Consider the following 15,081-nt stretch of genomic DNA (forward strand, 5'->3'; position numbering starts at 1 on the left):
GTTGCAGTGTCCTGGGATCACCGTTTGTGACTTTATGACAAGAAGAGTCGATGGGGAAGCCAGATTCGCTTAACAACCATGTTACTAACTAAACTGCAGTGATTCACTTAACAACTGTGGCAAGAAAGGTCATAAAATGGGGCAAAACTCATTTTTTTAAATTTAAATTAAAACTCATTTAATAACTGTCTTACTTTGCAAAGGATATTTTGGGCTCTATTGTGGTCGCAAGTTGAGGGCTATCTATAGAAGCATTTTCTTTAAAAAATTCTTCCACTGAAGTTAGTGGAATATGAGCTTTTAGATTTTAATACAATAATACAATGGCATTGCAGATAGGGCCAAGCGCTAGTAAGAACAACAGATTGCACAGTATAGGTACCTTTCTAAATTACAAAGGAGCCTTTCTAAATTATTTTTGTTGAGTCTGTATTCTCAAATTCCCAAATTATTTTCTGAGTATTTGATTTGATTGCATTGCTAATAAACAAAAGAGTTGTTACAGGTTTTAAAATTAGCGTCTAAAACATATTTTGATTGCTTTGTTGTATTGATTAAAAGAAAGATAGCAGTAATAAAATCTTAATAGTCTAGTGAGACATTTTATTTGTAATAAATATTTATCAAAAGAGACCTTCTTTAATCAATTAGCTAAGCACATTTAGAATTCCATTGCTTTTAATAAGAATCTCTTTATTCTTTCATCTCCGTGGATTAGGAGAGGCTGTTTATTTTCATTCCTGAAGCCGATAGTTATATAAAGGAACAATAATCTTGCAATCTGAATGACTGTAGATTACAGAAGAAAAGAGACTGCTCTAATTCACTGTGCTTTAATCATCCCTTCCAAATAAATCCAAAGAAGGAAGTGTAACAGCAGGATGCTGTTATTTATTATATGATACATTTTAAGCCTATGAACTCACCAATAGTGTGTGCATCTATTATCACTCCTTCAGTTACCTATTAGTCATAGACATAATTTTGACTAGAAATTTTTCTTCAGACTGTTTTGGTCAAGAGAAACTATGATCTTTAGATGTAGTTTTTCATCCTGTTCCAGCAATCCTTCCCCAGGTTTACCACCCCCTCTTTAGCAAACAGGGAACCTGATTCCCTGCTTGTTGGCTATTGATCATGATCTGTTCATGGTGGGTAAAGCAGATGGATTTTGCTAGTGACAGAGTCTCTGAAAGCAACATGTTGACCACGTCTGAGCTTTTTGTTGTAAGGCAGCAATGATATCAACTGAGGAAACAGGAATCTAATTGAGCTAATATATTACCTGAGTGACACAAGGGAAACAAGATTTGGCATGCCAGATTTTAAACATGTGGGCTACTTTTATCATTTTTTTTTATCATAGAATGGCTGTACTTGTGGATCCCCATTTTCCTTTATTTGCTGTTATTTTGGATTTGTAGAGTTATCTCATTTTGGCTGTAAGTGACAGTTATGATTTATTTGCCTTTCATTCAATACTTCCTTGGAAATTGAGGCTTCCCTCCCACACTCTTCTGAATGTAGGTTTAGAGCTCTTAAATTATTCCTTACTGTCTTTTTACATTCCACCTTTCTACCATGATTCCTGCTTTTGAGACATGGCTGTCACTGGATGTGCTAATTTTGACTGTCTCAGCAGTTGAATTGACTGGCTGTAAGCTTAATAAAGGTCTCTTTTAGAGCTTCCGCCTTGCTGTTAACGCAGTTAGAACTTCAAAATTTGACAATACAGTTTGTGCTGTCAATGGGCGTTGTCTGGCTATAAAATCAGTAACATTTTCCTTTTTAAAGTCCTCATCCCCTTGTTGTACCAGCCAGACATGGAAATGGAAAGATTTAAAATTGGGAGCAACTCCATTTGTAGATTCCACATAATTGGGTGATGTCTTTTAGAGAAGCTATTGGGAAGAGTAAAGAGGGAAGGCGCTAGTTACTTACAGCAAATAATTGTTTGCTTTTTAGGCATCTGTCAACTTTTGAGCTGTCTGGTAGGCTTAACTGAAGTTTAGGAAGCAGAATATGACGACAGCCTCTTTTTCCTTTTCCTTGTAGTACAAATATAGATCTTGGCTTTGATCTCAGAGTACATCCAAAACTCCAGCAGAACAAAAATGAAAATAAAAGCAAAACAAAAGAGCAAATTAAAAATTGATTTTAGAGGGAGCTCTTAGCAATAGATACTACCTGAACGCCAGTTTTCTGGCTACTTAAAGATCAGCTTTAAATAGAGAATTCACATATGTTTGCATGTGCCTTTTTCTAAATACCTTGGGGAAAAAAGTTAGTACTTTAATGTATTCATCAGATGATTTTCATGAATGTAAGCAGGTTTGTTGAGCTTCCTCCAATCTTTTATTTATTTATATATACAAACAAACAAACATTTGGTCTGGTGATATTATTAGTTTAAATATGGGTTCAAAAGGTAAAATTACAGAATTACAGAATTCTATTAAATGAATTAAAATGTGATTTGATTTGATTTGATTTTGATTTTGATTTTATTATATTTTTATACCGCCCTTCTCCTGAAGGACTCAGGGCGGTGAACAGCCATAATAAAACAATATACAAGACAAATTTAAAAACCATATTAAAATAATTCAATTTTTGGCCGAATTTAAAATTCCCATTCTACAACCCTTATAAAACCATGTTAAAAACCCATATTTAAAACCCAATTAAAATTATTGTCCCATCAGACCAGCTTGCTGGAATAATAGGGTCTTCAGTGCATGACGGAAGGCACAGAGGTCGGGGATCCTTTGTATATCCGGGGGCAGTTTGTTCCATAGGGCAGGAGCCCCCACAGAGAAGGCTCTCCCCCTGGGAGTCGCCAGTCGACATTGTTTGGCTGACAGCACCCTGAGGAGGCCCTCTCTGTGGGAGCGTATCAGTTGGTGGGAGGCAGTCAGTGGGAGCAGGCGGTCCTGTAAATATCCAGGCCCTAAGCCATGGAGCGCTTTAAAGGTAGTAACCAACACCTTGAAACGCACCCAGAAGACCACCGGGAGCCAGTGCAGCTCGTGCAAGAGAGGCGTTACATGGGAGCGACGGGTCGCCCCCATTATCACTCACGCGGCCGCATTCTGGACCAGTTGGAGCCTCCGGGTGCTTCTCAAGGGGAGCCCCATGTAGAGAGCATTGCAGTAGTCCAGACGGGAAGTGACGAGGGCGTGGGTGACTGCGCAAGGCACAGTTCATTACTAAGCAGAGTATAAAAGTGATACCCAAATGATGATATGTAGCATGAGATTTGTGGGAAAGAAAATTATAAGGGAGAAAATAAATCGACCCATTCCTTTGCAGAAGCCCCTTGCCCACCCTAATGCAGACTTGTATGCTTGTTTTCCAACAGTAGAATTAGTCCAGATTTATTGTGTCTTATTTCAATGTTAAATATTTTCATGAAGGAACCAGCAACTTGGGACTGGCAACAATTGGGACCGGCAATTTAGTCATTAAGTGAAGCAGTTGTTAAGTGAAACCACCACTGGGCATATAATTTCCTTCAGCTTTTCTTTGCTTTACAGACCTTCAAAGGTTGTAAGTGCGAGTACTTGTTGTAAAGTTATTTTTTTATCACTGGTGTAACTAAAAATGGTTGCTAAATGAGGACTCTACTGTACTGCCTGTACATCACATTGACTCTCTATAATTTCATATTTTATAAAATTTGAGATATTTTATACTCTGAAGGTACGTTTAAATCTCCTATTTTTCTTGTTTCTTACAATCTCGAATATATGCAGATCAGGCGTCAGTGCCTTGACGGCAGCCCACTCACACTGAAGTCAAGCATTATTATCTTCCAGTTTGCAGTTAAATAAATATTACCACATGTTTCTCCAACTGTTCAATTTTATTTATCCAAAGATTGACTACTCTAATTGTTGGAACCAAGTTAGCTGACTTACTGATTTCAGTGAGGCGATATTTCATGTTTGCAACAACAGTAACAAAAAATAGCAAACTATTTGTGTTTTGCTGTTCTTCCAGTATAATCCATTAGCATTAAAGATCTAGATGACCGTATTTGGGAAATAGAGTGGAGTTTTGTAGTAGTTTTTCATGGTTTCAAAAGAGTCCACCTGCTATATGCAATAAACCACCCCTGGTTTCAAAAGATGCAGGCCTTATATGTGAATATATACAGCAATATGCTCACAGCAAAACTAGGGTTATTTCACAAGGATATTTTGCTGTGCTTGGTAGTGTTTTAGCCAAGAATATATTAAAAACCAGGTCTATCCAAGTTTACTCTTCCTGTGTAGAGCTATTTCTTGTTATTTTCTAAGTTATTTTGGCCAAAGAGGTTGTAGAAAAAATGCTTTTAAAAGCCTCTGACGATCCCAGCTGAGCCGCGGGATCATCAGAGGCTTTTTTTTTACTTTTAAAAGCATTTTTTTGGCCGAAGAGGTTGTAGAAAAAATGCTTTTAAAAATTTTTTAAAAAAAAGCCTCTGATGATTGCGCGGTTCAGCTGAACATGGGGGGGTGGGCACAGGGATTTTTGCTACCGGTTCTCAGAACCACCTACCACCATCGCTACCAGATCGGGCGATCTGGTCCGAACCGGGAGCATTTCACCCCTGGTCCAATCCCAGGTTTCATTAAATGAGTGCTCATCCAGGTTTGCAAATATTCATTACGAGTACATTTTGGAATAGATTTATAAACTCTAAACACCAGATGTTTGACTGCTTTGATCACTCTGCTGAACACCTAACTCCCACAGCCTAAAGATATTTACCCATGTAGTAGGCTGTATTGCTATTATTCTTCTCATCTTCTCATATTTCTAATCTCATCTTTCCTACTATCTTCTCCTATTGGTTTCTTATGATTAATTATTGTAACTATGATTATGACCTATTTTGTATGTACACTGAGAGCTTGTGCATCGGAGACAAATTCCTTCTGTGTCCATTGTGATCCATGCTCTGAGGTCCATGGACCTGTTTTTGGAAACATTACCCACAGTTGGGTATAGTTGGAAATATTTTGGATTCAAATGCATTCTTGGGATTCTTAAAGAAAATATCCCTCAAGTCAAGTTCAGTTCTTGGTCACACCATTAACATATTTATCTAGTATTCTTGGCAATGATATATAAATTACTTATTATTGACTGCCTTTGGGATTTTTTAAGAAAAAGTTCCCAGTCTAACTTGCATCCCTGGAGGTTGCCCATTTCTGCACTTCCTATGTCCAACCCTACTTAGCTTTTTCAAGATCAGCCATTAACAGTTTCATGCTGCCACCTGCTGTTAACAAAATTTGGCTCTGGCCTTGGGGCTAGAACATTTACCTGAATCAGTAATTATAACATAATACAAATATCATCCAGGTTGTCTCAAAAAAGTGCTAGCTTTCAGAGAATCAAGAAAGAAGAAATACCTATTTTCTTCATTATTTGGATCCATATGCAAATAACATAGTTCATTTTGTCCAACCCAAAAGTCTTCTTTCTATTACTTGCCATTATGTAAGAGTATTTGTGGGGAAATGGAAGGGTAACCTTCCCTCCTCTTTCTCCCTTTGCTTCCATTGTTTTGAGATGTTCCATCTAAAGCAGGATTTGAGGTGCTCCTTAGGAATAGCACATGTTCCATTGCCACACTCTTTGCATCTAGATATGAAGTTGTATGTGGAAGGAATGCAGGGCGGAAGGAACAGAAAAAGGAGCTTCTCTCTTCTTCTTCTTCTTCTTCAGACATTGGTCCTTCTTCAGGAGACTGCTTGGCAGGAGGAAGGGATCTTTTATTTCCTGAGCAACTCTAATTGACCTGGGAAACAAACTGATTTGTTTGTCATTATATGCATGAGTTGAGGGAAAGGGGAGAAATCAGTCGTGGTTCTTTAGTACTTCAAGATGTTAAAATCAGTTATTAAATGTGTGAAATGTGTATATGAACTCTCCTGCTATAAGAATCTTTATTTTCTGGGCTTTTTTTCTAAACTCTCTTTTTTCCTTCATTGTATCACAAATGACAGCCCATTTTGGCGCCATCTGCTACTTCCAGTTACTTGTCAAAGAGGGGTCAGGTCTCACATATACCATTGCAATTGCCATCTTGCCTCTTTTTTTGTGCCCATTTCCCATGAATTCCCTGCTTCCAGCATTGCCTTATTATTTACCATCTCTGTTCTGTTCATTCCATAGATGATTTTCTAAGATTTGGCTAACATGGATAATTCTATTTTTGGCAGGGAAGGCCGTTCTAATGCCCACTTGAAAGGAGATTTCCAGAAAATTGGAGATGTTATGCTAAAGAATATTCAGAGCATGAAGGTATGAACTAGATGCGATTATGTGCTAGCTGTTTCTTGGAATGATAATCATGCATGAGCTTCTGCTCTGTTTGCTCACTGAAATTAAAACAAGTCAATGTATTTCTGAACATTTGGTCTGAAGAGATAACAAATCTGTCTGTGTGGAAGCAGTTCTTCAATTCTACTTCGTTCCAGCCTGATTTATGATCCAACACAAGCATTGAGTGCCTTTTTCCTACACGCTATCTCCCCAAGGCCTTCCTAATCTTAGCTGTGCTCGGTCATTCTATGGTAGCTGGATTCACATATTGATTCATGGTTTGTTTTAATCATGATTAAATGAATAAAAACATAGTGCTTGAGTTCCCACAGAAAATTAAGCCAAACAGTCAAATTGTACTAAGCTTGTTGGGAATGGAGCATTGCACTGGGAAGAGGATGTCTTTAGGTTAATTCTGCTCTTTGTGGTGGCCATCACAGACTTCAAGAGTGTGTGACAAAGAAGACTCATAGGGCAAGAGTAGAAAATTTGTGGCTCTCTTAATATGGTTGGATTATAATAATTATGGTTCCTGGCCATTGATTACTTATCTGCGGCTGATGGGATTTTGATTCCAATAATATGTTAAGAATTCAGGTGAGGGAGAAGTTCTGTAAAAGATTCTAGGTCTAGATCATTTCTGTGAGTTGGTTGCCCTTCTGCATATCCTGGGAACTCTTTGTTAGAAAAGCAAAAGGGTCCCACCCTTTTTGCATCTTAAAACTGGACTTTGACAGTCATCCCAAGCGTAATTGAAAGTATAGCTCCAGGGGTTTCACTTAGGAATTACTATGAAGGGGCAACCAAAGATAGATCCTTCTCAGTCGGTCTCCCACACACACACTTCTAGAATCTCCTTGTGAAGGCTTGCCTAGCCTTTTATCTCATCTTGTTGCAACAGTGAACAAGATTCTTCTCAGACTTCTAATACCTGCTGAACCCCCTTGGAAATTACTATCATCTCTTCTATGTTTGATTAATTGTCATATTGTATTACAGTCTGGCTTTTATTGTGTTGTTTTTTAAATCAAAAATTGCATCACAGCAGATATTGTGTGGAAACAAACCTAAATAAACAAAACTTACCCTCTTTTTTCTCTTTCTCTCTCTCTTCTAGCAACTAATGGTTCATTTGCGAAAGCACAGCGAAATTCTGCTAGAACTGGAAAATGGAATCAAGAACTCTCGCAGGCTGGAGGCCTTGTGCAGAGATTTTGAGATGCAAAAAGTCTGCTATCTTCCCCTCAATATCTTCCTTCTCAGGCCACTGCATAGGCTGATGCACTACAAGCAGATAATGGAAAGGCTCTGCAAACATTATCCACCCAATCATGGGGACTTCAGGGATTCCAGAGGTAAACGTGTGAACTCTTCCTGCAGCAATTCTCTTAATTTTAAATTTTGGATGAAGTGACTTGACTGTTTTCTTGGAGAGCAGGAATCTAACCTGAGTAACAATGAGTACTTTGCATCTTTAACAGAAAAAAAGATTAGTTACAGAGAATTAAAATATGCTTCCCATGTTATTTTTGGGGGGGTTTTTTGTATTTGCTTTATTGTTTCTGTTGAGTTTTAGTTGTAAGTTCTGAGCCTTTTCATTTTGGCAGCATAAATTTAATAAAATAATAACAACAATCACATAAAATGGGAGGGCAGGCAAAGCCTAGCTCTAGCTAGCAACATTAGGTAGAGAGTCAGACAGTAAGTGAGCCTGGAAAGAAATTCCTTGAGATTAGCAATCTTACAGAAAAGAGCAGGCAGAGTGAGGAAATAATCAAGGACTATAGAAGAAAATTCTAGATATCTACAACCAGTCCAGAGTAGAGTAGCTTTCAGGCGTATGAGCATGATTGAAAGAATCTTGATAAATGCATAAAGGTGATAGATATGTCTAGTAATTTATTCTTTTTTTTATTGAAAAGTTTTACAAAAAAAAGAATTCCCCCCCCCAATATTCCCCTCCCCTTTCCCTCCCTCCCCCCCCCAGACTTCCCAGAGCAAGATACAGGGTATTTCAATTAACAATCATAAGCTAAATTAACCTCTACTCTGGACTGGTTGTAGAGATCTAGAATTTTCTTCTATAGTCCATTGTTATTGAATATTGTTAATAGTAACATGGACCAAATCAGTTAAGTCTGTCAAATAATTTATATAGTTCACTAGCAAACATCCATGGAAACTCGTCATCTCCAAGTGAAATTCAGGAATATTTTGAGGGGGCAGATTGAACTGGAAACTGGAAGTCTTGTGGCTATAGATTCTATTTCATTGTTCTCAAAATGTTAAATATTGCATGTTTGTTCTTCAGACTTGTAATAGAGTAGCTCTATTTGATGGCACAGTTTCTTTGTTTGTTATTTTTTTTCCCCTTTCACAGCTGCTCTGGCAGAAATTTCAGAGATGGTGGCCCAGCTCCATAGCACTATGCTAAAAATGGAAAACTTCCAGAAACTGCATGAACTGAAAAAGGACTTGATAGCTATGGACAATTTGGTGACTCCAGGAAGGGTAGGTATTTGGAATAAAATATTTGGCTGAAAAAATGAGAGTTGTAGGATTCTAGTCAGAATGAGATTGCATCTTGTGTTGCTGTGGGCTGTGGGTATGTTTTCTCTAGAACCTACCAAATTAATTTTTTAACCATGTTAGATTTGAGAAAATCTGTTGATTGGACCTGTGCTTAAGTTCAGCATGTCCAGAACCAATGACATATCATCATATGGGAGGGAGCATACTGCTTCCCTTTCGCCTTTCAGCTCCAATCCAGAAGTCCTCATATTGGGGTAGACCAGGTGCTTTGATAGAAAAACACTTAATCTCTCCCCTGGCTCAAGATAATAAAGGGAGGAGAACTTGTGGCTTAGAGGTTAATACAACTGCCTAATATGCAGGCAGCCCAAGTTTGAATCCGAGTAAGGGTATGGCTAGCAGATGAGAGCTAAATAGCTTGAAATAGTTCTATACTAGTCTCCCTTTATTTCTTTATCAGCAAAATATAAATTTGGTATAAAATGGTTTGTTGTGAATGTGACTGCTTGAGGGCTCCTGGATTGGAGCTGAAAATCTCCTCAATGGCATCGTATCATTAAGTGAATGATACAGCATTAATGAATGGATCTAGGAAAGATTTATATTCATTTCCCTACCCTTTAGAGTGGGGAGGCAAGGAATGATGTAGGTCTCGTTCCCTAAGGAGGTACATATGGTAGAACCCAGAAAAAGGGCCTTCTCTGTGCTGGCTCCCTCCCTCTGGAATATCATCCCTCCAGAAGTTAAATGGCTCCCATTCTGACCTCTCTCACAAGGCCCTGAAGACGTGGCTTGGCCAGCAGGCCTGGGGAACCCAGAGTGGGATGGAACCCATTAAATGGCTGATATGAGTGTGTGTTGTTGCCAAGGGGTGGGCTGGGGGGGTGTTATTATTTTATTATTTTTATTTCTTCCACATTGTTTTTATTTTCTGTAAGCAGCTTAGAGTCACCTTGAGCGAGTGGACAGCTATATACATTTTCCTAAATAAATAAATAAATTTCCAAAAATATCCTTTGGAATTCAGGGGGCACAAATACAAAAACCCTGTCTACAATGCTTTAAAGTGTGTCTTTTTCCAGGATCACAGGACAACTGAAAGGTTTTGGGAAAAGGCATAGGTGCTATACTGTCTTCCAAAGCACTTTTTGGGGAACTGAATTTCAAATGCTGCCGGCCTTATTAATTACCACGCATGCCAACGTTCAGCCTGAGGTTTGATGTTTTCTGTTTTGTGTCTGTTCCTCCACAGGAATTTATTAGGTTGGGTAGTCTCAGCAAACTGTCTGGAAAAGGCTTACAGCAGCGGATGTTCTTCTTGGTAAGTGACAGGAACTGCTTAGAATGTGTGCAATTAAATACAATTGTGCCACAAATGTCAAGGGAAAAGGAAGGGGAGGAAATTCACAGAAACAGTAAGATGCAAATTGTGGAGTAATCTAAGAAGAGACCTGCAGCTTTCTGTTCTCCTGGATGAAAGGAAGCTCAGCCAAATGTTAAATAAACCAACAATAGATGGAATAAATATAGAGTGATTCTTAAGAAAACAAAATCTGCATTCACACATCGTGCATTTTTGCTGCTCTTCCTGAGAATTATGAAATATATGCAGCCCAATACATAGATATCAGAAAATGATGCATTTAGGATTAATTTAATAGTGAAACTGTCAGCCGTCCCATCTAAACCAGCAGTCCCCAACCTTTGCAGCTTGGCAGCCCCATTGGGAGGGTGAATGGGAACCAGGCCGCGTAAGTGGTGGCCAGGGAGCACATGCACAGCTCAACTTGCACAGGCAGCGGGCCGGTATGCACACGCATGCATGCACAGCTAAGCATGCACAAATTGAACTGCGGTGCATGTGTACATGCACTGACCCACTGTGGGTGCAAGTTGAGCTGCGCATGCATGCGCACAGACCCACCGCTCTCGTGGCCCCATTGTGAATAGGCCATGGCTCGGTAATGGGATTGGAGACCCCTGGGTCAGACAGTCAGTAGATCATAGAGGTTTTTTTATTAACTAACCTACAGGACAAAGCTGATTATAAAGCACAAAGTGTTATCACACAGCAAAGAAAAACCCCTTTATAGATATAGCATGGCTTCTGATTAGACATCAGCTAGTTGGAATATAACATGAAAGCATTTGTTCTACATAAAGAAGAAATCTCAATACAGTGTAGAAAGTAGGAGAATGAGTTGAATCTTCCCAAGAGCCAAACCAGGCCCTGTCTGACTTTGGCCACTAAATCCTGACATTAAAAGCTTACAATATGAGATAATTCTTTGTCATTCAAATCTCCCATACAAAAGAAAGATCTGCATGTTTTATCTCAAGGAAACGAAGCTAGCTTCCAAAATACCAGCATATATTATTACACTTTTTTCAGGAAAAGCTCCTACATCTCTAGTGAACAGTGATGAAGATATGTATTTGTGTGTGCTTTAAGTGGTTTTGGAAGAAAATGGGAAGCTATTGTATCATTATAGGTACTGGATAGAATAGAATAGAATAGAATAGAATAGAATAGAATAGAATAGAATAGAATAGAATAGAATAGAATAGAACAGAACACAACAGAATAGAATAGAATAGAATAGAACACAACAGAATAGAATAGAATAGAATAGAATAGAATAGAATAGAATAGAATAGAATAGAATAGAATAGAATAGAATAGAATAGAATAGAATTCTTTATTGGCCAAGTGTGATTGGACACATAAGGAATTTGTCTTGGTGCATACGCTCTCGGAGTACATAAAAGAAAAGATACATTCGTCAAGAATCAGAAGGTACAACACTTAATGATAGTCATAGGGAAACAGTCAATAGGAATCTTAAAGATACCAGGAACAAGGATGGAAAAATTCTCAAAATAATGATTGGATGAGTATGGTTTTCTCCCATGTTCTTAAGAGTCAGTTCCTATGATTAATCCTCTGAGTTAAAGTAGATATACTGGGATATGCATTTTATCCTGCGAAAAACGTAGCTTGTTTATTAGATCTAATGACAACAGGGCTGCAAACGCCAATGATCTCATGTTCATAATGTCACATATAGAATATTAGATGTATTTAGAGTTCTCTGTTTACTTTGTTCTGACTATATTCTTGCCTGCTATGTTTCAGTTCAATGATGTCTTGCTGTACACAAGTCGGGGCCTAACAGCATCAAATCAGTTCAAAGTTCACGGGCAGCTTCCACTGTATGGCATGATGGTAAGTAAATGCTTAGTTGAGACTGGATTGGTTACTGCTGAATCTCTTAAAATGTAAATGGTGTTTATAGAAATGTACACCTTCTCAATTACTGTACTCTGAATAGAATAATTAGAAATTTGAAGGAATAAATGTAGCTGGGAGGAAACGGAAAGTTTGAAAATTTAATGGGTTTGACTTCAATCATAGCCATCTTTTCAGATTGTGGGAATTGTTGCTCCATAGTGCAGCTTTTGTTAATCTTTTCAGATCTGAAGAGCCATTAGGTTCTAGATCAGTTCTTTGGTGACTTGCATAGGAGGGTTTATGTGAATATTTGCTTTTGAATGTTTACACCCGAACATCACCCCCCTACCAATACATATTTATTCAGACGATAACTCACAAGTGATGCATGGGATTTGTGCACAAATGGAGATGTGGAGGGAAATGAAATTTCCATTTGCCACAGTGATTTGAAACCCCTTTGCTGGCAAAAAACAAGCCAGAAGATTCATGTCTCCCTTCCAAGAGAGTGGGAGGAAACTCATTGTGACCTCAGTGCAAGTCCTGGCAATTTTTGAGCTCTCTTGTTGAAGGGGATAATCAGCAAGACTGGTCCCTTCCACACAATGGAGAAGAGCAGTAAAAAAGGGTGGAGATCATCACCCTGTTGCTTCTACTAGCAACAACAATATGAAGCCACATTTTCTTTGCTAGAAAGAATGAACTTGATAGGATGCTGCTCAGATAAGAATGGCAGCAGGCATAGATGACCCACAGATTCTTCCATACCACATGCCAAGTTCCAGCATTTTTAAGCAATGCACCCTTTGAAAATATTCAGAACATTTGCCCTTAATTTGACATCTACCATAGAAAATAAAACAGCTGCCTGTATTTCAACCCTGAGGTTGGCCTATCTTATGCCAAGGAGGTGGTGTATATGATTCTGATGCCCATATTCTCTCTTTGATTGATTTATTTTTCATTGTGGTTTTTAATGCATGTGGACACACTCCAGATCTAACTAGAATGAGTTTTCCCACCCCTAAATAGCCTTGCATTTTATCTTATCCACTAACTCTGCATACTAGCAGGAATGGCTAGTAATCTTGGAGCAACAGACTTTAAATAGCTACTATTGTGAAATCCTTTGTGTTCTGTGAGCTTAGTTATTTACTTGCCCAACTAGGTAACCTCATCAGTGCTAGTGGTTGTGGGGTATGCTCTCTGTTTCTACACAATAGCTTGTCCTGCCCAGTATTAGGGGTGGGTTTCTCCTTGATAGTTCCATGATGAAGGTATTGTTTTCTGCTTGATTGTTTGTCTGGTATTGTCTGGGCCCTACGAATCTAGATTTCGGCTGCTTGAAAGGATGTGTTCTGCACTTTTTGCTTCCTTCTTAACTTTTTTATTGTCTCTTTTAAATGGTGTATAAACGTGGTATATGAGTCTATTGATGGCTGATTTGTCTGAAAGTCAAGTTTCCGGTCTAGGATGCTTACAGTTTCCCAGTTGAAACTATGGTTGAGTCTCTTCATGAGTTATGAAAGTAAGGAGTTTTCATTGTATCTTCTGATTACTAGTTAGTGTTCATAGATGTGCTCTGCTAGTTTTTTTGTTTGTCAGTACTAAATAGTGGCTGTTACATAGTAACAGCTATAATTATTTCTTTCCAGAATTTCCATATTGGTGAAAAGAAAAAAAATTGTTGCATTTCTAGTGAAAAACAATCAGACGTAGTAGCTTGCATTTTTGTACATTATTGTCTACATGTGTTTGAAAATTACTTTTCCTATTGTATGATGATGACTATATTTTTATTTTCTCAGATAGAAGAGAGTGAAGAAGAATGGGGGGTTCCTCACTGCTTTACACTTAGAAGTCAACACCAATCCATTGTTGTTGCTGCGAGGTAATTGCCTTGAACCATATGCTTTTAGAACATCTATGTAGAGATTTGAGACAGTGATGCCTGTACCATAGAAGATAGGCTTTGGATTGTTGTAGGTAGCTAGGTACAATGGTCATTCTGAATTCATTTGTAATCACCCTTTTGTAGTAAATAAGCAGTAGTTAATATAAAGTAAGGTAAACTTGCAGAATAGGAGGCGATAGTATGCTTTTTTGTAATTTTATCTGGCCTGGTTACAAAAATGTTTACCCCCCCCCCTTAATATTGACCAACGTCTGAAGTTCACTGCTATTTGCAATGAAAAAAATCAAAATCTACCCTTTCAGCATTCACAGGGGGCTGTGAAGATCTTCCCAAAAGTATTGGGCTAGGATAGGGATAGAGCTAGGAGGATGTGCGGCCTGGCACCTGAGGGAAGGGTACTTCTGTTTTTATCTTTGCTTTTATGTGTTGTATGAGCTGCCTAGAATTGTTATATGTAAATAAACAATAAATAAACCTCTATTATTTTCCTAGTAATCGCATTGAAATGGACAAGTGGACTGAGGACATACAAATGGCCATTGACTTGGCAGAGAACTGTAATGATCCTGCTTCTGAATTCCATGGAAATAGCCCACCTGATACAAGTAAGTCCAGAACCAGGAAAGGTGGGGTAAATCCTACAGTTCCAAAGTATCATTATGCATACAGAACATTTTGCAGGATGTTTTAAAAACAAGGAATATCTGTATGGTCTTTTCCTATCTAATTTCAGTTCAGATAGATTACATGGCAATTGATTTGTGGGTACCAAATCTATATTAAGAATTTGAAAAATGTGTTTAATAGCAGTAAATGGAATAGTATGTAAATAGTATGTAAAGTAGTAAATGATATAATACTGAAATTAAAGAATGCCTTCTGTGTCCCAAAACAATACACTTAGTACACTGAAGTGTGTACTAAATCACTCTATTTACAGCACAGAATTACCAGGGCCCAAATTATAAATCAGTGTTTCACAACCTTGGCAAATTTAAAACTTCAGTAGCTCCCAGAATTCCCCAGCCAACATGATCCATGCTGGCTGGGAAATTCTAGGAGTTGAAATCAACACATCTTAAAC

The 15,081-nt window shown here is 38.2% G+C and overlaps 1 protein-coding gene across 6 annotated transcripts in view; it reads left to right on the forward strand.

The window, feature by feature from the left end:
* FARP1 (FERM, ARH/RhoGEF and pleckstrin domain protein 1) overlaps positions 1 to 15,081 on the forward strand; it is a 155,153-nt gene that overhangs the window by 128,386 nt on the left and 11,686 nt on the right. For all 6 annotated transcript variants that reach the window (XM_087871498.1, XM_087871497.1, XM_034418288.3 and 3 more), the window contains exons 17-23: positions 6,216 to 6,297; positions 7,436 to 7,673; positions 8,699 to 8,829; positions 10,103 to 10,171; positions 11,987 to 12,076; positions 13,891 to 13,973; positions 14,490 to 14,602. In XM_087871498.1, the coding sequence (XP_087727624.1) occupies positions 6,216 to 6,297; positions 7,436 to 7,673; positions 8,699 to 8,829; positions 10,103 to 10,171; positions 11,987 to 12,076; positions 13,891 to 13,973; positions 14,490 to 14,602 (806 nt within the window). The remainder of the gene's footprint in view (positions 1 to 6,215; positions 6,298 to 7,435; positions 7,674 to 8,698; positions 8,830 to 10,102; positions 10,172 to 11,986; positions 12,077 to 13,890; positions 13,974 to 14,489; positions 14,603 to 15,081) is intronic.

This window comes from Pantherophis guttatus, chromosome 5 (assembly GCF_059756535.1).
Source record: "Pantherophis guttatus breed Tessera chromosome 5, ASM5975653v1, whole genome shotgun sequence".
Lineage (NCBI taxonomy): Eukaryota > Metazoa > Chordata > Lepidosauria > Squamata > Colubridae > Pantherophis > Pantherophis guttatus.